A 27,897-nucleotide genomic window follows, 5' to 3' on the forward strand; every position below is an offset into this window, starting at 1 on the left:
CCTGTTTCTCTCAATGGAAAATGTATCTCAGCCCTCATTGATACAGAGAGTTTATTAAGTTTTGTTAATGAAAAGATTGTATGTAAACTACAATTGCCTACTGTCCAGGACACTGGTATAGAAGTTTCCATGGCGTCTAGTAATCTACGATCATCTTGCAGTGGGAAATGCCATGTAAAACTGACATCCCAAGGTCACACTTATGAAAATGTTGTGTTACATATTCTTCCTAACCTCTGCTCACAAGCAAACATTCTGATGGGGGCAGATAAAGAAGTTACTTTTTTTTTTCTTTCATTATGTTAATAATGTGAAAAGAAGTGCTTATATAAATTTTGGCCACTCAACTGCAATTACAAGGGCTGTAAAAAATAAATTTGCCAGAGGCCGTTTAACTGAAAGAAAACACAATTTCATTGGAAAAATTTATTGGAACAGACACAGCAATTGTTGAGCTATTTTTCAATATATTCCCCACTGGAATTGAGATATTTGTCATATTATGGGATCGACAGAGAGGTGTAGACTGACTTCTACGACACAAGGATACAAAATTTGATCGCATGCTATGACAAATGTTTTAATTCCAGTGAGGATATGTTGACAAATAGCGCAACAATTGCTGTATCTGTTCCAATAAATCTTTCCATGCAATTGTGCTTTTTTTCTGTAAATGGCTCCAGGGAAAATCACTTTCTGAACGGCCTCATAATTGCGGTGGAGTGACCAAAATTTGTATGAGCACTTTTGACATTATGAACATAGTGGAAGAAAAAAAATTGACTTTTTTTATATCTGCCCCATCAGAATGTTTGCTTGTCAGTTACCATTGTTGGGCACGACATTCTAAAAGAACACTCTAGTGTTAGCATTCAATTTGGTGGAAACCAAGACCTTCTCATAATTTGTGCTTTATCTCAAGCACTTAAGGAGCCTTTTTCAGAACTTAATGCCAAATCTAAAACCCATTTCCATAAAATCTCGACGTCATACTCAATCAGATAACAAATTCATTCAAATTGAAATAGCAAATTTGTTAAAAGATGGCATCATTGAGGAAAGCTGCTCACCATGGCGAGCCCAAGTTCTGGTCATGTCAGATGAAAACCATAAGAGGCGTATGGCTGCAGATTATTCACAAACTATAAACTGTTACACTCATCTTGATGCCTATCCATTGCCAAGAATTGACGATTTAGTTAACAAAGTTGCTAATTATGAAGTATTTAGTACAATCGATCTCTGCAGTGCCTACTATCAAGTCCCTATTAACAAAGAAGGCAAACCTTATACAGCATTTGAGGCTTGTGGTAAATTATTTCAATTTACAAGAATTCTGTTTGGTGTTACCAATGGTGTGGCTGCTTTTCAAAGGAAAATTGACAGTATTATTACCAATGAAAATCTTAAAGCTACAGTAGCTTACCTTGATGATGTAACAGTATGTGGTAGAAACCAGGAAGAACATGATGCTAATTAAAAAAAAAAAATCATGGAAGTATCTTAAAAATACAGATTGACTATAAACAAAGCAAAGTCATGTTTTTTGTCCATTCTGTTCACTTCTTGGATTATATCATAAGCAATAGAATAATAAGGCCAGATCCAGAGTGCCTTAAACTACTCCATGAGTTGCATATACCTAAAGATATTCCTTCTTTGAGGAGAGCACTTGGCATGTTCTCCCACTATTCACATTTCATCCCTAAATTTTCTGAGAAAGTTCAAGTTCTAACACGAAGTAAGTTTCCTTTTATTCTGGAAGCAATAGAAACTTTCGATTGTCTAAAGAGGGATGTAGGAAATGTGGTGGTGTCCACTGTAGACCCAGAAACTACCTTCACTGTGGAAACAAATGCTTCGGAGAAAGCTATAGCTGCAACACTTTCGCAAGAAGGCCGGCCCGTAGCATTTTTCTCCTGTTCCCTTTCTCTGACTGAACAGCGACATGCTTTTTTTTTTATCATCGAAGCCATATGTAAATGGAGACATTACCTTATGGGTTGTCACTTTAGATTAATTACAGACCAGAAATCTGTTTCTTTTATGTTTGACTCTCGAATTTCAGGAAAAGTAAAGAACGAAAAGATTTTAAGATGGTGATTAGAATTATCATGCTACAACTATGAAATTATTTACAGACATGGCAAAGAAAATGATGTCGCGGATGCATTTTCTCGCCAATGTTCTGCCATAAATGATGTCTCTCTGAGAAGGTTGTCTGAAATTCATAGATCATTATTCCATCCAGGAGAAACAAGATTATACTACTGGCTAAAAAGTAAAAATTTACTCTATTCTCTGGAGGAAGTAAGAAGAATAATTTGTTCATGTCGTACATGCAATGAGATTAAACCATGTTTTTTCAAGCACCAAGGTCAGCTCATTAAGGCTACGCAGCCATTTGAGCACCTGAACATAGACTTCAAGGGACCACTACCATTGTGCTCTAAAAAGAAATACCTTTTGTTTATTGTTGACGAATTTTCTCGTTTTCCTTTCGCTTTCCCTCGTGTAGATTTATCTTCAGCTACTCTTATATCAAAACTGAGAGAACTCTTTTCCATTTTTGGTACTCCTGTATTTATACATTCTGACCATGGCACATCTTTCATGGCTGAAGAATTAAAACAGTTTTTAAATTCTTGTAGAGTTGCAACAAGTCGAACAACTCCTTATAACCCTCAAGGAAATGGCCAGGTAGAAAGATATGTCGGCACTGTGTGGAAGACAATTCAGTTGGCGATGAAGGGCAAAGGGATTGAGCCAGAAAAATGGCCACAAGTGTTACCAGATGCTTTGAACTCATTACGATCACTTTTGTGTACTTCAACAAATGAAATTCTGCACAAATGTATGTTTAAGCATGTGCGAAGATCAAGCAATGGTACCTCTACTCTGACATGGCTGATGACACCTGGACCAGTTTTATTAAAACGAAATATTCGCCACTCCAAGTATGAACCTCTCGAGGATGAAGTAGCCCTATTTGAAGGGAACTCTGAGTATGCACACATCAGATTGCCAAATGGACGAGAAACCACAGTTTCCACGAGATATTTGGCCCCAACTGACGAACTACTCAAAGATTCAATTGAATCAGGAGGAGATGAAAGTTCACCTGCCTCTGGGGATGTGGCCGACTTACAAGGATCTGAAACAACTATCATACCACAACCTAACAGAACCAGCACCCCCAGTCCTTCGCTTTAGTGAATGGACTCATTGCAGACCAGCCTACCTTGAAGACTATTCAAGCTAACATTTCTCAATTCAAGAGGGTTGAATTGATATGAACTGGCATTTCTTTGATTTTCAATCTCTTTACTTATTCTTTTGTTTTTATTTACATTGTCATCTATCTCGTTTATTGTAGACTTCTACGACTTATGTTGCATTGTGTTAAATAAAACCTTCAGAAAGGCAAACTACATTTCACGTATACTTCTAACAACAAGAACAGTAATTTATCATTGCCAGCTATATATAACAGACACTAATGTTTGTGAAAAGTGACCTGAACGACTCCAAACTCGGGAGATGTGTAGAACATTGTACCACAAATAATTGATTACGTTTCCAGAGAGATGGCGTACACATAGGCCCAACAGTGACGTTTCTTGTGTCACCAGCAAGGTCAGTGTTATGCCTTGTTCAGTCAGTGCAGAGCTTCCAAACGAAGTGGAAACATGTGAGTGAGTTCGAACGGGGCAGAATGGTTGGTCCCCGGGAAGCAGGTTTGTCATACCGTAACATTTCGGCTCATACAGTGCATGCTGCTACGATAGTGATGCATGTGTGGAACCAGTGGATAGAAGAGGGTCGTACACAGACGAGCAGGTACTGGATCACGTAATGTGACTACAGCACGGGATGACCGCCATCTTGTCTGCATGGCTGTGATGGACCGTACAGCTTCATCCACAGTGTTGAGTCGACGTTGGAGTACTGCAACGGGTATGGACCATTCTACGTCAACGGTTTGTCGCCGTCTTTTGAGGGCTGGACTAATGGCTCACATTCCATTGCGTCGGCTTCCATTGTCCAGAAACTACCAATGCCTCAGACTGCAATGGGCACGTGATCGCCGTCACTGGCGTGCTGAGTGGCAAAATGTAGTGTTTTCGGACAAGCCCCGCTTCAACTTGTCCTACAATGATGGCCGCATACGTGTTACACACTACTGTGGTGAACACAATCTGAGAGTCTGCATTGTTGAGCAGCATAGCAGACAAACACCTAGTGTGATGGTTTGGAGTGCCATTGGATACAATATGCGATCTCGCCTGCTACGTATTCAGGGCAATCTGAACAGCAACCGCTACATTAGGGAGGTTTTAGAGCCCGAGGTACTGCCGCTTCAGGCAACTCCACATGCCATATTTCAGCAGGACAGTGCCCGGCCACATGTGGCGAGGAGTGTGCAAGCCTTCTTTGAAGAACAATGGGTATCACTGCTTCCTTGGCCTGCATGTTCGCCAGACATGTCGCCCATCGAACATGTCTGGGATATGGTTGGTCGGCAACTTGTTCGTCATGGTTCTCCAGCACCCACTCTTGATGCTTTGTGGACTTGCATACAAACTGCGTGGAGGAACATTCCCCAGGAACATACCCACGCCCTCTTTGATTCCATGCCAGGACGCTTAGAGGCTTTGATTGCAGCGCATGGAGGCTTCACACCATAATGAAATCTCACGGTCACACATAATGTACAGTTCTGTAATTCTAATCATTTGTGTATTGCCATGTACCTAATCTGTGGTATAAATTTCATTTCAGTCACATGTATCCTTCTTGGTGTTGCAATTTCCACGAACATTAGTGTATGACTAACGTTATGAAATCACTATGTATTTCACTCTTTAAAGAATGAAGGATGGGAATATGAACAAAATATTTAAAACGTTCGAGTTAAATAAAATAGTCATAAGTTCAATAATAATTGACAGTCTAGTTACCATTAATGAATCTCATAGTCTAGAATTATTGCATAATGTTAATATTATAAAAATGTTAAAATAAATAGGAATAAAATGCGTACTAAAGGATTACATAAATTTAATTACTGAATTTTTTAATAAATTTTATAACTTTACAAATGAAAGAAAATATAGCTCATTAACATTTTCATTCTCATGGGACTCTAACATCGAAAACACATGCATAGCCAATACACCACAAGATGCAGACAGAATCATTCAATAAGGAAAACCCTGTAAAAGCTATTGTTAAAATAAAATTGATATTGTCACTTCGAAGTAATTTGTCATCTTTATTTGATTATATTATTCTTTAAGTGTATATTATTGTTTTGTAACGATGAACTTGAGCAAAATATTATGACAACGATAATGGAAGGTAATTAAAAAAAAATAAGTAATAAGCGGGGACTGAACACAGTAACTTTTGTTTCTTAGAACAGAGTAGTTTGTGTTCCAGTAAGTAGTCAAGCATTTTACCAATGATCTACTGCATACTACGGGAATAAGACTTTGCCAGTGTGCTTTCCACATGGTATGTGCAGTGAAAATCGCAGGCACCTGAAGACTTATTTGTTGTTAAATTCATGTATTTGGAAGTTTCGTGAGATATGTCATTATCTAAATCAGAGACATAACGGCAGATCAGGGTTAGGTTCGTTCTGAAGGCATGGGAGGGAAAACAGTGAGTGGAATCATAAAGATAGTATGATGCAAAATTGTGGTACAGCTGTACAGCATGACTGCTATGAAGATGTTTCTCAGTCGGGCAGTTTCCCCCCCCCCCCCCATGATTGTACATATCAAGGATTACATACCATAATAGTAACAAAAGGTCTATGATGAAGTATTATTTCAGAAGTATTTTTCTTTATTTCATTTTTTGGGCATTGTTTCGTATAACTTTATCTCCTCCTATTAATATTGAATCTTTATGACCACCTATACATATTCATCCTTTCAATTCAATACATATTCCCTTATTAAATACAGCTATTCTACTTGCATCAGGAGTTACTTAGCATGAGCTCAACATGATAGAAAATAAGTATAATCAAGCACTACGAGGATTATTTTTTACATTAATAGTAAGAAGTTATTTTAATGTACTACAAGCTTATGAATACGTAGAAGCACCTTCTACTACTGCAAATTCAGTATATGTTTCAACATTTTTCATTGCAACGAGATTTCATAGACTACACATAATTATCAGAACAACATTTTTACTTACGAAGGTTGTTTGAAAAGTTCTTGGCTTGACATAGAAATTAAACTAGGATTATTTTGAAACAATCTTTATTTCTCAACATAATTCCTCCTGAGATTCACACATTTGTTCCACTGATGCTGCAATGCTGCTATACCAGTACCCTCTTTGTACATAAATTCCTCGAGGTCTGCAAGAAAAACCTTTTGCTGCTCCAATAACCTCTTCATATCACAGAAATTTCTTGCCAGCCAAGTGAGTTTTGAGCTTTGAGAAAAGAAAGAAGTCTGAGGGTGTGAGATATGTTGAGTAGGGAGGGAGGTGCAGCAACAATTTGAACTGTAGTTCGTGTAGTTTAGCAATTGCAACTGCAGAAATTAGGTCAGCTGACTGCAAAATGGTGGACAATCAATATTGGCTTCTATTACTGCAGTAATAAATTTAACCTTTAAATTGTAATAAAGAACCGAACATGTTAAATAGTTTCGACTTCTATGATAATGACATGACATTATAATTACTAGACGATTTTAACAATAATAAACGTTGCAAAAAACCAAAACACGTATTCCACCATGATGGATCGTGCAGCAAACTCGTAAAGCGGTGTTTTGATTTGCTGCATGGTTGCTGCAGCACTTTACGTCTTGCTTTAAAAAAAACTCACGGATACTGTACAACATACTGAATAATTAGAGACTTGTAATATCTACAGATTTTCACGTCTTATTTTAGTAAATCTCTGATCAAATTAATTCACGTAACACAATATAAATTTAAATCAGGATGTACGCTTTTGTCATTGTATTTACTGAATGCACATTATGTAGTTAAATCCTGACAATACTTCTGTGTTGAGGTTATGTTTCATTACAGTATGCGATTTTTTGAGAGGTTATTGTTGGAATGGTGACAAAGCTTTTTTGTGTTTTTAATATTTTTTACGTTGACTAAGGTCTATATCAGCCTTCACTCAGCAAACGCTACGCCACTTTTTGGCATAAATATAAGTTCACCACTGGCAAAGTACTCATGTTAGGCAATAAAACTTATACTTAAAATGAATTAAAATTAATAAGCTTTAACTTGGATGTCCAACTTTAATCAATCTTCATAGTGTATCCAGCCATTTGCTGACAACACGTATTCCACTATGTTTCACTATGAATTTCCTCTTCTTACAAATGATGGGTAAAAAGCACGATGCTTGTTGTATATTTCAGCAGCCACATTCCAAAGATGAGGTGTAATCAATATGTACTGGAGAGAATTGTCCAAGGTTACAGGGATTGCAGATTTTAGATTAGTTCTATGGATGTTTGTGACAGGGCAATTTAAGAGGATATGTTCTAAATCTTCTTCGTTGTTGCACCAGCAACAACTACTAGAGTCAACAAGATTAAAACGGTGAAGATACTTCTGAGTGATAATATGGCCTGTCCTGGATCTTGCTAAGAAAGTTTGTATGTGTCTGGGAATGTTGCAGAACATTTATAAATCATTAGGTTTCTTTTGAATGTTTTGAAGTACTTGGCCTTTATCAGAAGAAAGCCATAATTCGACCCATAAATTTGTTAAATGAGAATTAACTGCAGAATATGCACTGGTTAAAGAAGTTATTTGCATAGGTTTGGGCCCGAAAGATGTTGCCTGTTTAGCAATATTACTGTATCTATAATCTCATTTCCAGTATTGCCGCAATGACTAGGTATCCATTGGAATACTATTTCTTTTTGAAGATTTAGTTTATTTAATATTTTTTGTATAGAGATTGTAATTTGTGCATAGGAAGTTGGAGTATGTTTCATGATATTTAGAATAGCTCCCATCAAGTCACTGAAAATGCATACAAGTATATCAGATAAGGTAGAGACATGTAAAAGAGCTGCCTCTATGGCCAGTAGTTCTGTTTCGAGACTAGAGGGAGATTAACATTATATATAATATTTCTCGTTATATTTTGGGATATAATACCCTACGCCTGAAAGTCCATCATCAGGATTCCGTGACCCATCAGTATAGATATGAAGAAAATTTTCATATTTGTTACAGATTACTGTAGTTCCATGGCACTAGATTTTAAAACATGTGGTGCATCATTCTTAGTATAATCGCCTGGGATATTAATATAACACTTTGGCCTTTTCCATATCCATGGTGGAGTTTCATTGACAACTAAATTTTGTTCCATCGTTAAACAAATTACATTTAAAGGAACATCTTCCATTTGTATATTATAAAACTTGCTGAAGTTGTGATCCATTATTTGAAAAAACGTACATCATCTTGACGAAGACTGAAGCTTAAGGTGAATTTTAAGAATTTTCTCACGTATATATAACCAAACAGGTTGGACATTACACTCAGTTTCTATTGCACATATTGAGATAGTTTTAGGCACTCCCAAACACAATTTTAATGCAGCATTTTGGAATGTAGTAATTTTCTTCAGGTGTGTCTTTGATGTACCACCCCAAACTTCACACCCTTATAATAATTTGGATCTTAAATAAGCTATATGAAACGCTCTCATTGTTATATCAGATCCCCATTTTTTGTTTGCAACGATTTTTAAAAGATTAAGTCTAGGCACACATCGTGTAATAATATGATTGATAAGTTATGTGCATGCCATGGGAGCTTTTCATAAAAAATAATGCCGAGAACTTTTGGAGTTGGATTATATGGGATTTGCAGATTGTTGATGAAAATGGAAGGTTTATAGTTTTTCAGACTATATCTTAATACAGTGTATTCGGTTTTTGAGTGCGATATAGATAATTTCCATTTACATGCCCAAATGTTTATACTATTATGGCTATTTAAATAGATTTTAATGCTCTGTCTGGGTCTTTATTGGTACCGGTAGCCCGTATTGAAACATCATCAGCATAAATACAAATTTTAACATCAGAAGGAATGACATCAGGTAGGCTATGTAACATGATATTGAAGAGGGTTGGACTAAGTACAGATCCTTGCGGTATACCATTGGTGATCCTTTCAACTTTAAGGCATCATGAAAATTAATTTAAGATTTGTCCAAAATTGTGTTACAGGACCGCAGTTCAACACAGTCCTTTAACCTTACTATAACTTTTTCATATAAGTTTTAACATCCCTGTTAACTGCTATAGTCACCAAACAATAATAATAATAATAATAATAATAATAATAATAATACGGTAATAATAGATGTGTTGATTTAAAGTTTATTTTCAGAGTTTTGGACATGGACAAACGCTATCCTCTTACTACACAACAGTTGGAAGAACTACATGCCAAGGATTCATCTGAATCGGAAGATCGTGATGATTCTGTTAGAGATCCTGATTTTGATTCTAATCTCTTTAGGAATGATAATAGAAAGACATTTATGTTATGTTGTAAAACTGTAGTGGTTGAATCATCTAATGAAAGTGGTGAAGAATTAATAGGTGAAAATAATCCTAGAGCTGAAATTAACCAAGACGTCAGTCCTCATGAAGAAAGTGGAAATAATCCAAACTCTAAAATAAACCAAGATGTCAGTCCTCATGGAAAAACTATTACTAATCACAATGCTGCTATGAATATAGAAGTGCCTGAAGATAGTGGTGAAACTATATTAACCAATGAGAGTCATAGTGCTGAAGAGGATGGAAATGGCAGCAATTTAAAACAATGGAAGAAAAATGATCCATTAAAATGGAAGAGAAATGTTGCTAAGCAGAGGAGCAGTGAATCTTTGCCTTACAATACTAAGAAAGGAATTCAACCGGCAAAAACACCAAAGGTTGTTGACTGTTCATCCTGCAAATTCAAATGCCAGGAGCATTTCACAGACGAAGATAGGGTTTTAAATGACTACAAGAGACAGAAAGATTTCATCCTTGCTCATGTTACGCCTGCAGCTCACTGCTAAAACAAAGAATCGAATGGCTTCCAGGGTCTATTCCCTAGAATCAAAAGATGATAGTTACAGAGTGTGTCAAAAGTTTTTCGAGAAAAAACTCTGCCATAGTAACTGGCCTGTAAACAATGCTTTTCAGGAATGTGATGACTTCGATGCCTTCTCTGGTAGAGACAAAAGAGGCAGCAGTGTCCCTGCTAACAAGTATTCTGCAACAACTATGGAACATGTGAAGAAACACATCGAAAGTTTCCCAACAATGGACTCTCACTATTGCAGAAAATCGAAAAACAAGAAATATCTAGATAACCTGTCAATATTGAAGATGTACGATCTTTATAAATAGTAAGTTATTGCATAAAAAAAGAAATTAAAGCAGTAGAGGAAACAACTTACAGAAACTACTTTTGTAGACATTACAATTACTCGTTTTACAAACCCAAAAAGGCTCTTTGCCTGCACTGTTTCAAATATGAATCGGAGAAGGACCCAGAAAAGAAACTTTGCATGAAAAAAGACTATGGGGGAACAAATTAAAAGGGAAGAAGAATACAGTCTTGCAAAGAAACAAGATAAGATACGAGCTAAGTCGAATCCTGCTTTCATATTAGCCACTTTCGCTCTATAAAATGTCTTACACATACCATCTTCAGACGTTTCGCCTATGTATTATGCTCAAAAGCTTTTGTCTTTACAACTTGATGATATTTGAAAGCAGTAGTGGAGATGGCTATTGTTTTTGTTGGAACGAGCATCATGGAAAAAGAGGAAAGAATGAAATAGGATCAATACTGCTATTATGGTTACAATCATTGCCTCCTGAAGTCACTGAGGTATCATTGTTTTCTGACATGTGCAGTGGCCAAAACAGAAACAAGAATGTGACTGCAATGATGATGTATGTTGTTTCAAGTACTTATTTGGAAGTAATTGAGCACAAATTTCTCGAATCTGGTCACTCTCATATGGAATGTGATAGCATTCATTCTAAATTAAAAAAGGAAAAGAGAAAGAGCATTCATTCTAAATTAAAAAAGGAAAAGAGAAAGCAAATCCTTCTGGATGGATCAAAATTCTTAAAGATGCTAGGAAGAGTAGAAAACACCAGAAAGGTCCTTATAAGGTCAAGGAGATTAAGAACCAGGACTTTTATGATTAGCAAAGATTGTGTGACGACACTGTGAAAAATCCTACTGTTCCATTACTGTCACTGGGATAGCCCAGTAGCTAGCGAAACTGTACAAGAACTTGCTACCGCTCACAAAAGAAAAAAAGCAAGATCTGATGCACCTTTGTAAAAATGGCACAATACCTGAGGAGTTTCATGACTGGTGTTCTCAGCTTTCAGTTATGACCACTGTTAAAGACAGAGTACCAGAACCACACATTTATGATGAAGAAGAGGAGGAAGACGCAGTGCTAGAAGAGTTAGAAGAGCTTTAAAGACCAGTTGAAAGCTGCCTTTCACTCCCGTCCCACAAAAAACATTGTTTAACACTTTTTATAACCAAGATTGACTGTATAGTTGGTAATGAACTAAATATTTACTTGTGTTTGTTTGTTTACATAATCATTAATTCACATGAACAAGTACATACTTTTATGGAAGAAATCATTAAGTGCTCTTCAGTTAAAACACATACCCATTTCAACTTTAAATTTCTTTGTTCAGAAAATGTTGCCATGTATTGTGTATCTATGATCAATAAAGAATAGAGTTTGTGCTTTCTTGATTTTTGATAACCAAATTAATAATTTTTATGAACTCAACAACTTTAAAATACACTTTTCTGAAAACTATGTAAACTGCAGTTAGTGACTTTTTCCTTCAGACCGATGATATATTCACTATGAAAATTCAATTTTTGGCTCCACCTACATATGTGAACAGTTTTTTCGCAGATGATGTTGCTAAATCAAAACGAGATTGAGACTTACAGATGATAATTTGCAGTATCAGCTCACAATTGCAATGACTATATTATTCCAGAAAATTACACTTGTGGGATGATGAGTGATTTCATAAATTTGATATATTTGTTTTCTAGTAGCCTATGTCCTAATAGCACATTATTTTGATTTTGTTTCTTACATTCTAATAAACATTTTGAAGTATATAGTTTAAAATGTGTATGTCAAATGGGGTAGGCCTATAATATTTTGCAGTCCACCAAATACATATTGGAATGAATACGGGAATTATTTAATTTCCATTGTTTCAATGTTCACTGTTCGACACAAAAAATGAGCGATCTCCTGTAATCTGAATTTCTCTTAAGTCCACCTTCAGACCGCCTGGTTCACATGACGAGGGGAAGGATGTTTATTTTGCATCTAATTTATTCCTTGAATATATCTTTGTTTTAAATTATTTATAATACTTGATTTGTAAACAGGAAGAACAACAAAGAAACACAGAGCAGAGTCTTGCACTCATACCCTCTCTTTTATTAAACTACTACGTGAATCCTGGATTTCGAGGTAACAGTTATGTGTTCTTACAATAAGAGTCATTTGAAATGATGACAACAAATTATTGAAACTCTCCCGCTGCATAATACATTCGTTCAAGTATGAAACTAAGCTCTTATGAAAGCAAACGAAATTTTCCAAAGGGACTTAGCCTATGGCTGCCAATCATTATTTGTGTCTAAGATGATACCTTTGGTTTGCACCAGCTACCACTGGTCACATACAAAATCTGCCAGATGGCCGTACGTCACCATGCTTGACGGGTTATCGCAAACTTGGTGAAAGGCATAAATACAAAATTGAGCACAGCTGCCTTAGGGATTTGAGCACATATCTTGCGATTAATTTTTCATATGGAATAAGACGAAGTTTGTGATGTCTTGGTTTCCTCTCTTATGTTTGAACATTGCACAATACTAATCGGTACTTTGAACATATGCGGTTTTTTTAATATATTTTGTTTGATTTATTTCTACATAGATTTTTGTAAATGTTTAGTCATATTAATAACAAGAAAAATTACCTATACTCACTACTGTGCATAACTTCGCAAGATATGTGCCTGACATCCTTATGGAGCTAAAGCATAAAGGCACAGGGAGAGGAGGAACTAAGGAAAAAGGCACCAGACATATGTAAGGAAAGGTAAAGATTGAATAAACGCAAAGGGAGCTTCTGTTCTACAGAGACTCGGCAATCATTAGCTGAACATAAGGCCTTTGACCAGTTTTCAACAGACTTGGTTATTGTAGTTTACATTCTTTACTTCCATGTACTGTTGGGGTGCCTACCTATGGAGTAGGGCGAAGTTTGTAGTACACTACCTTGATATTCCCTCTCATATTGGAATGTTGCATGACACTAGAGTCCATTATTATAAAATAAGGAACAGAAATGTTACGAACTGTTATGCTTTAGAAATCCTTGTGGAAGTATGTGAAAAGTATGATAATAGAGCCTATAATATGTTTTCAGTGGTGGCAAACTGTGGGATCACGTGAGTGCATACTTCCAGTCACTCCCAGTGACTCCAGTGCACGAACTGACCATGGATAACGTTTATCTCGGAAAGAAGTTGATAGCAGGCAGCACCTCCACACATCTTCCAAACAGAAGTGATATTCAGGCTAAAGAAATTGAAGATATTTCAGTGTTCGAAGACACAGGTTCAGTTTCGAGTCAGGACAACAGTTACATAGAGCTGATTCGAGACTATACATCAACTACGACAAAAAAAATATTTGGACTCAGTGAAAATCTGTATGAAAACAGATCAACTAATATAAAGGAACAGGAGTCATCTGTTCAATACAGCAAACTGGATGATAAAGTATTACAGTATTCTTCTAGGGATAATGCGAACTTTGAACATCATGAGTGTTGTAGAGGTATTGAGAGTGACTCTTCAGGATTGAAGCTGCAGGATAACGATAGTGTAGATCATTTACCTGACAATGTTCAGTCATTTCAACAAGAAAATAATCCTGTAAACAGTCCCATGCCTGATCTCCTTTCTTCAAATCCTGGCCTCTTTTTGTCTTGGAAAAATCTTGAAACTCTGGATACAGGGAACTTAGTTGAAAATGCTCAAAAGCTCCTAATATCTGTGAACAAGACACTGCATAATAGTGAAAGTATCGCGAGTAAACTGACGACTGAGAAAATTAGTTGCGAATTGACATGGCAGGGTGTGATCTCTGGAACAAATAGTGCTGCAGAAACATGCAAAAGTGAAGTCATGAAGAACATGAACACAAACAGACCTGAAGACACGAAGTTAATATTGCGCTGTAAGTCAGAAGAAGTACCTCTCACTGTGAATTCAAAGAGAAGAGAGCGAAGGCTTTCTGCAGGACGGAGACATTCACTCACAGCACATGCAAGGACTTCATTGGAGCGTCGTTACAGTAGTGATGTGAGTACTGTAGCTATAATAAAATGTGACATAGTTTTAATGTTAAAATCCATAGAAATAAAACAAGCCACTATGGAAAATTTTGAATTTTTTTTTATTGGCTCTATCACAATTAGCGGAAAAATATGAAATTTCATGCTTTACACTATTAATCACACAGTACTGGGAATCATAATATTTCGTAAGAATTTTCATATTGTGAACAAATCTTCATATTTGTTCATATTTCGTAACACCAACCTTCCTTTGATGTTTTGGAGACTAGCTTCGATTTCCTTTAAATGTCATGTACATAACCTTAAAGCACCGATAGCATGCATCATATCAAATGCCATACCATATTAAACTTATCCAATGATAAGCAACCTATAATAATATCGGAGTCATTATACTATACAGACATTCATTTCACTTCGTGCTTTCTGTGTGTAACACTGTCTTTATCAAAATGTCAAAAGAAAGTTTAAGAGATAGGTCCTCAAGTTTAAATGCTACAGCAGTGATAGAAATATCATGTTATGCAAGTACTGTGATAAGGAGGCAGTACATTTATTTATGTATTTATTACGTGTACAGATACAGAAATAAAATTTGGAGCTCCCTTATTGACTAAGTTTACAATATACTGCGCATGTGCAGTAAACAAGAGCCTCTGTATATATCCTACTTGTGGACAGTCGTGCGAAATTGTTGCTGACATACAGTTGAATCCCATCAAGACTCATTCCAAATTTTAATTTCACATCTGTACATCAAAGAAAGTCAGTGCAAAGCAAAATGCATACATATTAAATTCAGATGGTTTTAGAACAATTCATTTTTGTTTTTTAGATAAGTCGACTATAAAGTATACAAAGAATATTCAAATTTTCAATCAAATGACTTGCCACTAGGCTGACCAGACTGTCCCTGATTTCCGGGGACAGTCCCCAGTTTTGAGTTGCTGTCTCCGGGGACCAAATGTTCCTTTTTGTCCCCAGAAGCTTTGATGTTGTTTCAGTAACATTTTACACGTAAATATTCAAGGATCATGGTGGAACTGCTGTGATTCATGCACATTTCTGAACTCTTCTCAGTATTAGACAGAAGAACCAGTGAGCACAGTATGAGATATTCTGCACTCTTTGAGAAGAACATAGCCGTCCAGTCAGTAATTCATCAGTTGAAAGACTTTTCTCAACAGTGAACTCAATCTGGACTCATGAAAAGTCAAGAAAGAAAGTTGAAACAGTTAAAGCTTTGTTAGATCTACAAGTGAACACAAACTTTTATTCCTCATTTGAAGAACTTAGTGTGAAGCTATATGGGAATGAACAGGTCCTTAAAAAAGATACCTTCTTCACACAAGTACTTGTAAAATGTGTGTGTTAGAGTTTAGTGTATACAATATTATGTGAAAGACTTCCATGCAAGTACTGGAATTGAATTCTTAGTGGCTATAATTATCTGTATATAGGAGTTACGTGTATTTATGCAATTAGTTCAAAACGTTAAGATACTCTTCAAATTTAGTGTGCAAAGTTCTATCATTGTATCAACTGTTACATGTATTTTCTCCCACTTTTCAGTGGAGAGTGACGACTAGATAAGCGTTTGTGATTTTTCTTGAAATTGCCGATGTTCCCTGCTTGACCATAAAAAATCTGGTCAGCCTACTTACCACATTTATAAATTCATTAACACCAGTTAATACCTGTTAAGTGTTAAAATTAAATTCGTATTAATGTTTTCGCCTTTTTAGAGCATTATCAGGTACATGTCATTGCAATATCTAATTATCCCAAGTTATAATATAAATACAATATTTGTTATACATCATGTTTGAGTGCAATAGCCTTATCAGACATTATGTTAGTAAAAGTAAGTACCGGTATTGATTTAATATGTTCAATTCCATGAGCCTTATGTATATGCATGTTGTATAAAATAATAATGTTCTTAATTACAGTATATATAAAACTCACGTTTATAAATTGTTAACATGCATTATATTATATTTATCTTATTTATGTTCTAAAATTGTGGATTTAAAAAGCATCACTTATTTTAGTAATAGATAACGTTAAATTCTATATTTTATGAGAGTTGTTAACAAGTAATATATTCTGTGATATTGCTCATTGTAGATTTCAAACATAATAAAGATAAATCAAAATATGCAGTATGTTTGGTTAACACTGGTCACGAATTAGGACAATGTAAGGAATCGATACCTGGCCCTGGAACAATTTTTCCTTGAAATTATTCAAATGTAAGGACATTTTGGAAATGTTAAAAGCATACAATGATAAAAAGTTCATCAACACAGCTGAAGAATATTACATCGAAAAATATTATAACAGTGAAAAAACATTTTAATCAATGAGAATTTACTGAATTTTCGAAACCCCCTGCACTCCATATGAAGGTATCCATACACAACTCACCAGTAATACACCCAACCACTGCACTGTGCACTGCAACATTCTGATAGGATAGGACCTCATACACAACACGTTCAGTACGTATATGCACATAAGTTCAGTTTGACATTAATCTTCAAATAATTTTAACATATGGAAAGTAGTATACATTAGAATTGCCATACATGAAATAAGCTTTACACAAACAAGTAACTTAACAATACATTTCTATTTACAAAATTTTTATGTAACTAATAATACAATACTTTTACAGAATATTTGCTTATAGGAAACACCATGACAAACCTTCACTTTTCAAATTAAACAAACATTAGGTAACACTTGTTTTTGGGGTGTTATCCAGCGGTAGTCTTGATTACATTTTATAAGTTTATAATCTCAGACCAGAGTGTCTTTTCCTTTCGAGTCTTCTGTGTGGTGGATCTGGTGGATATTTGAGAGGAATCTGTTGAATTACAGGGTTGATGTGATTGAGAGAAGTGTGAGGCCATAACTCTTTTGGAGGACCGTATTTACATTCAGAACACCAAGATCAGAATGAAGAGTTGAGTTTCTAATGTACCTTGGAGCATCAGTAATCAGCTGAAGACACCTGTTTTGAATGGTTTGAACTTTTGGGAAGATGTTGCTGAACCCCATATTGAACAAATAGATCTAACGAGTGTTGTATGTATTAGTCATTTATTACGAAGTGAGAGAGAAGATTTTGACAACATGATTTATTTCAGTTGATGGAGACAGGTGCAGATCTTTTAAATTATATCCGAGAAATGGTATTTCCAAGTTAGACATTGATCAAGAGTGAGACCAAGATATTTCACACACTGTGAATCTGAAGTTGGCATTGCTTTCACTGTAATAGGATGATGCAGAATATTGTGTTTGTATGTAAGTCTTACAACATTTGATTTATTGAGTTTATTACAACTCTCCAGTGGTTGTACCATGTATCTATTTTCTCACAGAAATCTTGAAGTTCTCTTATAGTTGTTTCACAAGTAGTATCTTTTTCTCAAAATTGCCATGTCATCTGCAAAATGAGCAACTGTGAGTGCATCAGAAACTAGAAATCTGCAGTGTACGTGATATAGCAGAGGGCCAAGTATGCTTCCTTGAAGCACTCCAGAATAATGGATTTTGATTTTGATTGAGCTGCATCACATTTAACAGAAAATGTGCAATTGCATAAGTATGACTTAATGATCCTGTATAGAGTTTCACATAAATGAGGTATAATTTTGAAATGAAGGCCATCATGCCATATTTTATCAAAAGCTTTCTCAGTGTCCAATATATAGCAATATAACACAAAATTCAAATTCAGAATTCAAAATTGTGTAAATAAGAAATTATTATTCATTATTGAACAGCATGTCCAGATCATTTACCTTTGAGGAATGTGCATTGCTCAGAATTGTAATATAACAATTTATAAAGATAATCTTTGCGAAAGATTATGTATGGTTAAAAAAATCTTGTCAGCTATGATGGAAAAGCAGTTTGATTTAAAACGTTGACAGTGATGAATACATGATAATTTTTCAAATAATCCTTATTTTTGCAATAAGTGTCCCAGTTTAAAAATCATATATTGAAAGGATTTTTTTCTGCTATGAAACAAACTTTGATGTTTGGAATAAACTGGAAGTTGATTTAGCTACGTGTGAACTGTGTGTGCTAAATAATTTTTGAGGTGAAAAGTGCAGTGAAATGTTTAATATATTTGTAAAAGACAAAACTTTACTCATAAGATACTTGCAGTAGGAATACCCTACATAAATACAGGGTGGTGCACGAAATGTCATACAGTTTAGATTGTTTATATAATCTTTAATATATAAAATATGTCATACAATTTTATATCACATTACTCGCCTGATTGTACATGATTAACGAGCATGCAGAACGTGTTCAGTAAGCCCATCTTGTTGGCGTATCACTTCTTCGAGATGAACCCTGATGTTTCTAACCACCCAACGACACAAGTCCTCTGTCATTCCCTGAAATAAAGTCATGATAGCCGCTCGCAGTTGCATTAGATTTCCTGGTTTATTGCGATAGATTATCTCCTTCAAATATTCCAATAAGAAATAGTTACAGGGATTGATATCCGGACTGTATGGCGAACCGCCCTGAAAACATTCTGGATATCGATGGGACATTACACGGGACCCAAACTGTTCATGCAGGAAATCCAGAACAATGTTTGCTGTATGAGGACGAGCTCCGTCTTGCATAAACCATTGTGTCTCCGTTGGTAGCATTGTTGCATAGAGTTTCGGAAGAAAATTACTGTATTTTGCAACATGTCCATGTAGCACACACTGTTAATAGTGTCGTTAAAAAAGAAAGGCCTAATGATTCCATGATTGGAAATCGCACCCCACACACCCATTTTTTCACCATAATTTTCAATTTTCTACACCGTCTTCACTTTCTGCTCAAGCATCAACTGTCAACTGCCCCTTGTCCTCCATGTTTCACAAATCTCAGTGGGAAGCACTGTGCATGTGCGACATTGACAAGTGCTGCCTTCTGCTGAACCATGCATGGACTAAGGCTATTAGTCACAAAATTTGAAAGTTCTAAACCCAAAATTAAATGTTTTATTAGATATTTTCAGTGTATGACATTTCATGCGCCACTGTGTACATCAGAGTGATAATGATGTGGCAGTTCCTGAACTCTCCTCCTCATACAGAATTTAAGAACCTTGTGAAGAAAGCTTCTATATAAATAGTTTACTAGGCACTAATTTAGTGTTTGTTTTAAATGGGGAATTCGCTGCAATACATACTAATTTTTTAATATGCAATAAGAAACAATTTAATGCTTCTTTTGCTCCCCTTGAATTAGAGTCAAATTATTTTATTCTTGGTATCTGCTCATTGTAATTTTCATAAGATTTAGAATGAAAAACCACCAGCATAACTCGGATGGTAGCAAGTTGGACTCAAGATCTGAGGTTGTGCTTGGATATGGGTTCGAGTCTTGCTTCAACTGATAACTTAGTTGGATTTTTTCCAAAATTTTCTCCACCTGTAAGGCATATGTCAGCAGATAATCTCCATGGCAAATCCATAGACTCGTATCACTGTCATCTGACTGTCATCAATCCCACTACCAAACACAATGAGCTTTCAGGCTGCAGTATGTTTTGGAACAGAGGAAAAAAAAAAGATATATACTCCAAATTAAACATTCCTTTGTTTTTATATTGCACTTCTACAACTCATCATTACCAGAAAAAAAAAAAAAAAAGTAAAATATTCAGAATTTTCCAAATAAATCAGTTTCATAGACACTGTTTTGTCTTCTAAAATCAAGCAATAATCTTACCAGTTTTTAAGCTCAAATATTGCAGAAATATTGTTATTCATTGACAGGATATATTCGATGGTCATGGGCGAGGTTTGTCTGGCAGCCTGGACCGGATGCAACAGTTCTCACGCTTGCAGGCCATGATAGATCGCCCTAAGCCATTGCTACCTGAGGCCAACATCCGTATGTGGGCAGCTGAATTAGTTGTGGCTATTGATGCATTGCACCAATGGGGTATCATCTGCAGGTATCATCTCAGTGGTCATTTCCTATAAAGTTTGTCACTTTAAGCAAATATCAGCTTTCCTCCCCCTCCTCCCCCCAACGTCACTTCTGAGTAGTGGCTATTTTTCTTTGTTCTAGAGACCTGCAGCCTGACAATATACTGTTGGGTGAGAAGGGACATCTCCTTCTTACGTACATGTGTCAATGGGTTGATGTGGATTCCTTAGTGAGCATTGAAGCAATTGAAAGACTCTATGCTGCACCAGAAGTGAATGGTATCTTCCAGCTTAGTACGGCAGTTGACTGGTGGAGCTTTGGAGCCCTCATCTTTGAGTTACTGACTGGCAAGGTATGACACTTCATAAGTTGTTTGAGAACAATATATCATGTAAAAGAAAAAGTAGCTTTACAACTTTCATTAAGTGTGTAGTTATTTACGGTGTTTTAGGATAATATCAATGTCAGGAATGCTTTAATGTTTTAAAGTTTTCTGTGAATAAAGCTTCAGTGCCACAGTGTTCCATAATAATCAAGAAAACAAAATGGCAAATTTCACAGGAGAGCAAGCTTGCTGCATATTTTCATTGAAGAAGCAAAATCAGTGCACAGATATAAAGAATTTGCTTACAGAGTATCATAAAAATCCTCCCAGCAATTTACGAATGTTTATGGAAACAGGGTATTCCCTTCATCATACTAGGAAATCTGAAAAACAAAGTAATGTAACTGTAAGTTGTGAGCTTTTCTGAAAGCCCACATAGTCAACATGACAACGCATCTCAGTAATTTAATTTGCCTGATATGGTAGTGTGGCATTACAGGGAAAAATATTACATTTGTGGGAAGCAATTGAGTACTGATTGGGACATTTGCTGTGTCACTTGAAGTGTTTGCTTAAATGTCCCTAACTTGGAAATGTTATGTAATTTTTACTAGTTGCAGCATGATCAAAAACTTAATATTGTTAATATATCTGGCCCAAGCTCATATATCCCCTGCAAATGGCTCCCTTACATAAATTATTTCGAAGTTTTTTGGAAGACGTTGATAAGATCTTTCGAAGCTCTGTTAAAGAAATGCTTTTCTTCCTGGCTGATATTCCAAATAGTATGCTGTACGCTAGTAAAAGTTGAAAGGACTTCAGTTAATACGCGCTTCTTGGGAAGCTTTTCTTCAACATTGTAACATCTGTCTATCATTAATCAGAGCAGATAATCTGCATGTTAACATGATGAGACAGATGTCGAACTCAAATCGTCATGTGATTTCCTCTGCCTTTCTTTTCCCGAAGACTTTACTAAAGCTACAATTCGAAATTTTCGAGAAGAATTGCGAGGTCGTGAATATGAATCATGGAAGACCCTTTCAGGATGGGGAAAAGGTGTTGAGATGTATAGCGAAGCAACAGCCGCCAACAGTTGGATTGCAAACAAGAAAGGACTTTCGACTAGTGAATGGATATCTAGCCTGAAAATGACAGCAAATTTAGCAGCTGTTTATTTCATTCCCGGAAGATCTCTCAACAGTACATGTGGCTGCCCGGAGATTGAAACTTTAGCACACGTCTTGGGATTCTGTGAACAGGGATTGCTCTTGAGGATCTCTAAACATCATCTTATAAGATCCAAAATTGCTGCAGCATTAAGAAATAAGGGCTGGATAGTAGAAGAAGAAATCTCCTGTCTAGCTGAAAATAGGTCAACGAGACGAGTAGATATTTTAGCGTACAATGCTGACACTAAACAGGGCATCATTGTGGATCCCACGATACATTTTGAAGTAGAATGTCATCAATCAGCCGAGGTCCACCCTGAGAAGAAGTCGATCTATGAGCCTATAGTCAACCATTTCAAGCTGAAATATGCCTTAATTCACGTTGAGGTATTCGGCTTGCTCATAGGTGCTCGAGGGACTATACCAGCTTTTTTTGAAGAATTTCGACAGCAGTTTGCTCTGCCAAGATCTCTGAGAGATGACATTGTGATAATTGTGTTAAAAAAATCCTGCCAAATCCTAATTAATCACATGGTGCCACATTAATAGCAATTGTAATTTTTCACGCCCTTTTCTTTGTTTCCCTTCTTTAAAATTTAATAACTATGTTTACACATGTATATTAATGTTTTTTGAGGATATACTGAGTCCATAAGGGCTACCCTCAATGGGGGGCAGTTCAGTAGTATTATTATTATTAATAATATGTAGTTGTAGAAAGTTGTAAAGCTACTTTTGCTACACACAGTATATCAGCTTTTGTGTCATACTGTTAACAGAATAAGTATACATACATTTTCGGTCAAAAGACTGGATTGAGAATCCTAATGAGTTCAAGGGAGGGTTTTTGCTAGAGAAAGATTCTACTAAGTCAGATTTTTTTGCAATACTTCTGTTTTTCCTTTTACTATTCACCTCTTGTATGAGTGATGCAGAAAATTAGTGTTACATTTTATAATATTCCATAATATTCTTTGTCAGCCTCAGTTACCATATTTGCCCTGGAGTCAAGAATCAGGTTCATACCTAGCTGAGAGTGATGGTTTTTAAAGGTGATAAAAATTCTTCAGAATAGAAGTAAAGCTGAGAGGCTTGTGTTGTATGTAAATATGTATGTATGTACGTACGTAAACTACCGAGTTTTCGATCAGCTATGAAAACAACTATATACTTTATTTCAATGTACAAACACATCGGAAAACCTAAATAGACCAACAAAATAAATATTTTCTCTCCCTAGCATTATGATATGCTAGAATATTCAAAATGAAATCCCTGTTTTAACCACAAATTCATAGTTGTGATAGGTGATTGAAAACTTTTGACCGATATGTATGTATGTATAGAGGATTCCACTTTAAGAAAATAGCATTGAACATATGGAGGCTGTTCCATCAACTATTTATAAGTATTTTTCTTGAGAACTGGGAATTAGTTTCATTTAATTCATAGAACATTATTTCATTGAGAACTAGATTGATTTTGTGTGCTAAAATTGTGTTACACCTCTAAAATTACCAATATTCCATTTACGAATAATGGGGTAACAGCTAAATTGATGGAATAGTCTTCCACTGTCTTGCTGAAGATCTCCACTGAAAAAATTAACAGACAAGTAGGGGTGGTACAGTTAAGGCTAAGATTTCACATTGTTAAAACACGCCTATTTGAAGAAGTACACAAAATTTAACTGTCAGCAAAACAACAAAGGCATTAGATATGTATCTTAGGTTCTTGTTTGATTATAGTGTGAAGTTAATAACGGAAAAAGTGTGCTGTACATAATCCTAAATTTGTGTTATAAGCACTTCTTAACATTTTTAATAACAGAAAAAGTGTGCTGCACATAATCTTAATTTTGTATTGTAAGTGCTCTGTAACATTTAATAACAATAAACATGTGCTGCAAATAATCTTAAATTTGTATTATAAGTGCTTCTTAACATTTAATAACAGTAAACGTGTGCTGCACATAAACTTAAGTCTGTATTATAAGTACTTCTTAACCCAATAAAATAACAGTTTATTATTAATATTATTATTACTACTACTACTCTTATTATTATTATTATTATTGTTATTATTATTATTATTATTATTATTATTATTATTATTATTCAAATACTTGGGGTGTACTATAAGCAGTAACATGAGCTGCTGTCAAGAAGTCAGAAGGAGAATAGTAACAATAGGAAGCTTTTAATAGAAAAAAGAACCTCTGGACAAAGAAGTAAGGAAGAGACTAGTGAAGTGCTTTGTGTGGAGTGTAGCATTGTATGGGGCAGAAACATGGACATTTTGACGAAATGAAGAGAAACAAATAGAAGAATTTGAAATGTGGATAGCCACGTCTGAAGTTGCGCTCGGGCGCGGGTTCGATCCCCGCTTGGGCTGATTACCTGATTCGGTTTTTCCGAGGTTTTCCCCAACCGTAAGGTGAATGCCAGGTAATCTATGGCGAATCCTCGGCCTCATCTCGCCAAATACCATCTCGCTATAACCAATCTCATCGACGCTAAATAACCTCGTAGTTGATACAGCGTCGTTAAATAACCAACTAAAAAAAATGTGGGTAAGGAGAAGGATGGAGCATGTGAAATGGACAGAGTAAGAAACGAAGCTGTGTTGGAAAAAGTGGATGGAGGAAGAATGATGCTGAAACTGATCAGAAAGAGGAAAAGGAATTGGCTGGGTCACTGGCCGAGAAGAAAGTGCCTTCTGAAGGATGCACTGGAAGGAATGGTGAACGGGAGAAGAGTTCGTGGCAGAAGAAGATACCAGATGATAGACGACATTAAGATATATGGGTCATATGCAGAGACAAAGAGAAAGGCAGAAAATAGGAAAGACTGGAGAATGCTGGGTTTGCAGTGAAATACTTGCCCTTGGGCAGAACACAATGAACTACTACTACTATTATTATTATTATTATTATTATTATTATTATTATTATTTTATAATTGCAGCAACGTTTTAGGTCCCTAAAACTATTTTAATGCCTATTTTCGATCATTATGGAGCCTAGTTGAGGTGTCTAAAAGTTGGTTAATGGCCTAAATATCCGAAGTCTAGTTATAATGTATATAAAATGTAATGTATGTTTTTGCAGGCATCATTATGGCATTAATAGGTTTTTTTTTTTTTTATCATTTCAACGGACTCAACGTACCTGTCTTGTGCGATAAACTTGCTGGAACGCTGTACGTATTAGGAAGAAAGTGAGATAGAAATACTATACCTCACTCTTTCTACTAACGGAGGCATCTTTCGGCAACAGTGTACTAGCCAAGACCCGTAAGATCAATGCTTTTTTCTTAAGGTGGAATACTCTGTATGTATGTATTTATACACACTGCAACACCCGGTGGCAGTGGGAACTTAATAATAATAATAATAATAATAATAATAATAGACAATTTATAGCACATAAAAGAAATGCCCACGTCAAAATGCAATTCTGGAGGTAACACAATGAATTGTATGGGTTCATTAAGTATACATGTGTTATTACCGTGGTGGGAAGAGTTACACATGGATCCATTTCAATGCAAAAACTCGTCCTTTACTGCGCATGTTGTTGGGACGTCATCTGGATTGCATTCTCATCCAGGACTCAATGAGATCCCACCACAACCAAGATGATGTCATTAAACATTTAGCATGTCGTAACTTGTATGATAGTCAATCAATTGCAGTGGTATTTTTAGGATTGATAGGTCAATGTCTTAAGGAAAGCATAGAAAAAAATTCCAAATCAATATCGTTTCTGAAAAGTAGGATTAAAATCGAAGTGATCTGTTCAAAATAGACATTTATGCCTTCAAAAATTGGTTAGCGGCAAACTCTTTTATATTTAACATTAGACACGGGGTCAAAGCAAGAGAAATGTTGAGAAAAAACGGAAATTACTTTTAAAAGCTGCCGCTATTCAAAATCTTTACTGGTTTCTGAATTACGAGTTAAATTGAGAATTTTCGCTTGACTTCCGTTTGCAAATGTCGAAGAACTGATAGCTCTAGAAGAGAGAACACACAGAAAAAAAAAGATGTGGGTAAAAAAGTAGAGCCTACATAGAAAAAAATAAGTGCATTGGAAACACTATTGACAGAGATGGCATTAAAAGATTCTCGGTCATTTAGGAACTTTCTACGAATTGATGAGAATATGTTCAATGAACTCCTAAACACGATATAAAACCATAATAATAATAATAATAATAATAATAATAATAATAATAATAATAATCTGTGGTGCCACAGCCCTTTATAGGCTCAGACCAACTAGTCGTCTGCTGGCCTCACGTTCACATGCCAAAGCAGAGGTGGACGATCATCCAACCAGAATGGAGGTATCGTGTGGTTAGCACGATGATCCCTCCCAGCCATTATAGGTGACTTTTGCAACCAGATTTCGTTACCTATTGTTAAAATTTTATTTTTTATTATTATTATTTTTTTTTTTTAGATTTTGATTTATTAATATTTAATTATTTTATTGAAATTTTTTATTAAATTATTATTTATTTAGCTCCCCAAATGCATTACGATGCTGGGTGGGCATCGGTCCCATACAATGGCCGAAATTTTATGAGAAAATTTCTTTCCCCATGAGGACTCGAACCAGCACACATTCCATAACCCAAGTCCTAGGCAGGATGCCTTAGACCATGATGCCATGGCGCAAGACTGTAAAACCATATTAGTGCCATAAAATTATTATATTCATAGTTAATTGCAAACAGTTATTTTAATTTAATTGACCGCATTTATATTATGATGTTATGCATCTAATCACTTCTTCAATTATATATTTTTCATGTGGTTAATTTTCATCACTTTTTCCAGATTGGGCCTGAAATACAAAAACAAAACAATACCAACTTTTACTAATCTTTTCAGCAAACTAATACTCCCTTGTGTTTTCAATGCAAAAATTATTGTGAAACTTGTACAGTATATATAATATGATCGCACAAAAATAGTATACATAATCTTTTCAGCAACCCTTGAATGTATAGTAGCTGTACTGACAAAAATGCGTTTTCAGTGCAAAAGTTATTATGAAACTTGTACAGTAATAACAAGTCCTAACAAGTATTGGGCCTATTGGCCCGTTACAATCTCAAGCCATCATTTTAAAGGTCTTCCTTTATTCTCTTCCCTCTTGGGCAGTAGGTAGAAATGTGACGAGGAATGCAGCGAAATTGTTGCTTCCAGTTCTGTAACTATAGATGTAATCCAAAATAGAAGATATTTCAAGCTGCGGAACTCTAGACCTCACAGAATCAGGTCCATGATTGACGAAGCCTTGAGGAAGAAAGATCTCATTGTACTTCAAGAAGTCCATGGCATCTCTCAAGAGGGATCCTGTCGGTGAATTGACATGCTTGCCATTCCACCAGGCTCTACATCCGCCTACATTATCGACCCTTCAGTCAAATTCAAGGCACAGGAACAACAGCCCGCTGAAATCCACTATGAAAAATGCAGAATTTATGAGCCCACAGTTCCATTCTATTTGGAGAAATATCACCTCACCTCCATTGAAGTAGTTGGGCTAATGGTTGGCACTAGGGGCACAATACCTTGCCTCTTTGTCAGTTTCTGCAAGAAGTTCCAGCTGAACAACGACTTCATTCGTGATGTTTCCCTTACTGCTATCAGAGGATCACTTGCCATTTTAAAATACCACTTATACTTTGTTTTCTAAAAAGGAAGAACTTTTGTTTGGACGTCTAATCTGTTTGTTTACTATGTTTAGGCCTATTATATGTAGGCTGTTATCCTTTCTATCCTAATTTTCCCTTTTTTTTGTTCGTTCTCTACATTACTCCTTTGTGATCTGTTTTGTTTTCACGCTGTGTGTTAGTTATGCTTTGTCCAATGAGGCAGTCCCGTTATTGCGAAAGCTGAAAGAGTGTCTTTTATATTATTAGTTCTTTATATATATGATCGCACAAAAAT

General features: G+C 35.7%; 1 protein-coding gene across 3 annotated transcripts in view; it reads left to right on the forward strand.

The window, feature by feature from the left end:
• Window positions 1-27,897, forward strand: part of LOC138704918 (ribosomal protein S6 kinase delta-1) — a 117,756-nt gene that overhangs the window by 81,710 nt on the left and 8,149 nt on the right. For all 3 annotated transcript variants that reach the window (XR_011333478.1, XM_069833318.1, XM_069833319.1), the window contains 3 exons: window positions 13,532-14,471; window positions 20,281-20,462; window positions 20,579-20,789. Coding sequence is in view for 2 of the 3 variants with exons in the window: in XM_069833318.1 (XP_069689419.1) it covers window positions 13,532-14,471; window positions 20,281-20,462; window positions 20,579-20,789 (1,333 nt within the window). In the remaining variant the exon portion in view is untranslated. The remainder of the gene's footprint in view (window positions 1-13,531; window positions 14,472-20,280; window positions 20,463-20,578; window positions 20,790-27,897) is intronic.

The sequence above is a fragment of the Periplaneta americana genome, chromosome 8, assembly GCF_040183065.1.
Source record: "Periplaneta americana isolate PAMFEO1 chromosome 8, P.americana_PAMFEO1_priV1, whole genome shotgun sequence".
Classification (NCBI taxonomy): domain Eukaryota; kingdom Metazoa; phylum Arthropoda; class Insecta; order Blattodea; family Blattidae; genus Periplaneta; species Periplaneta americana.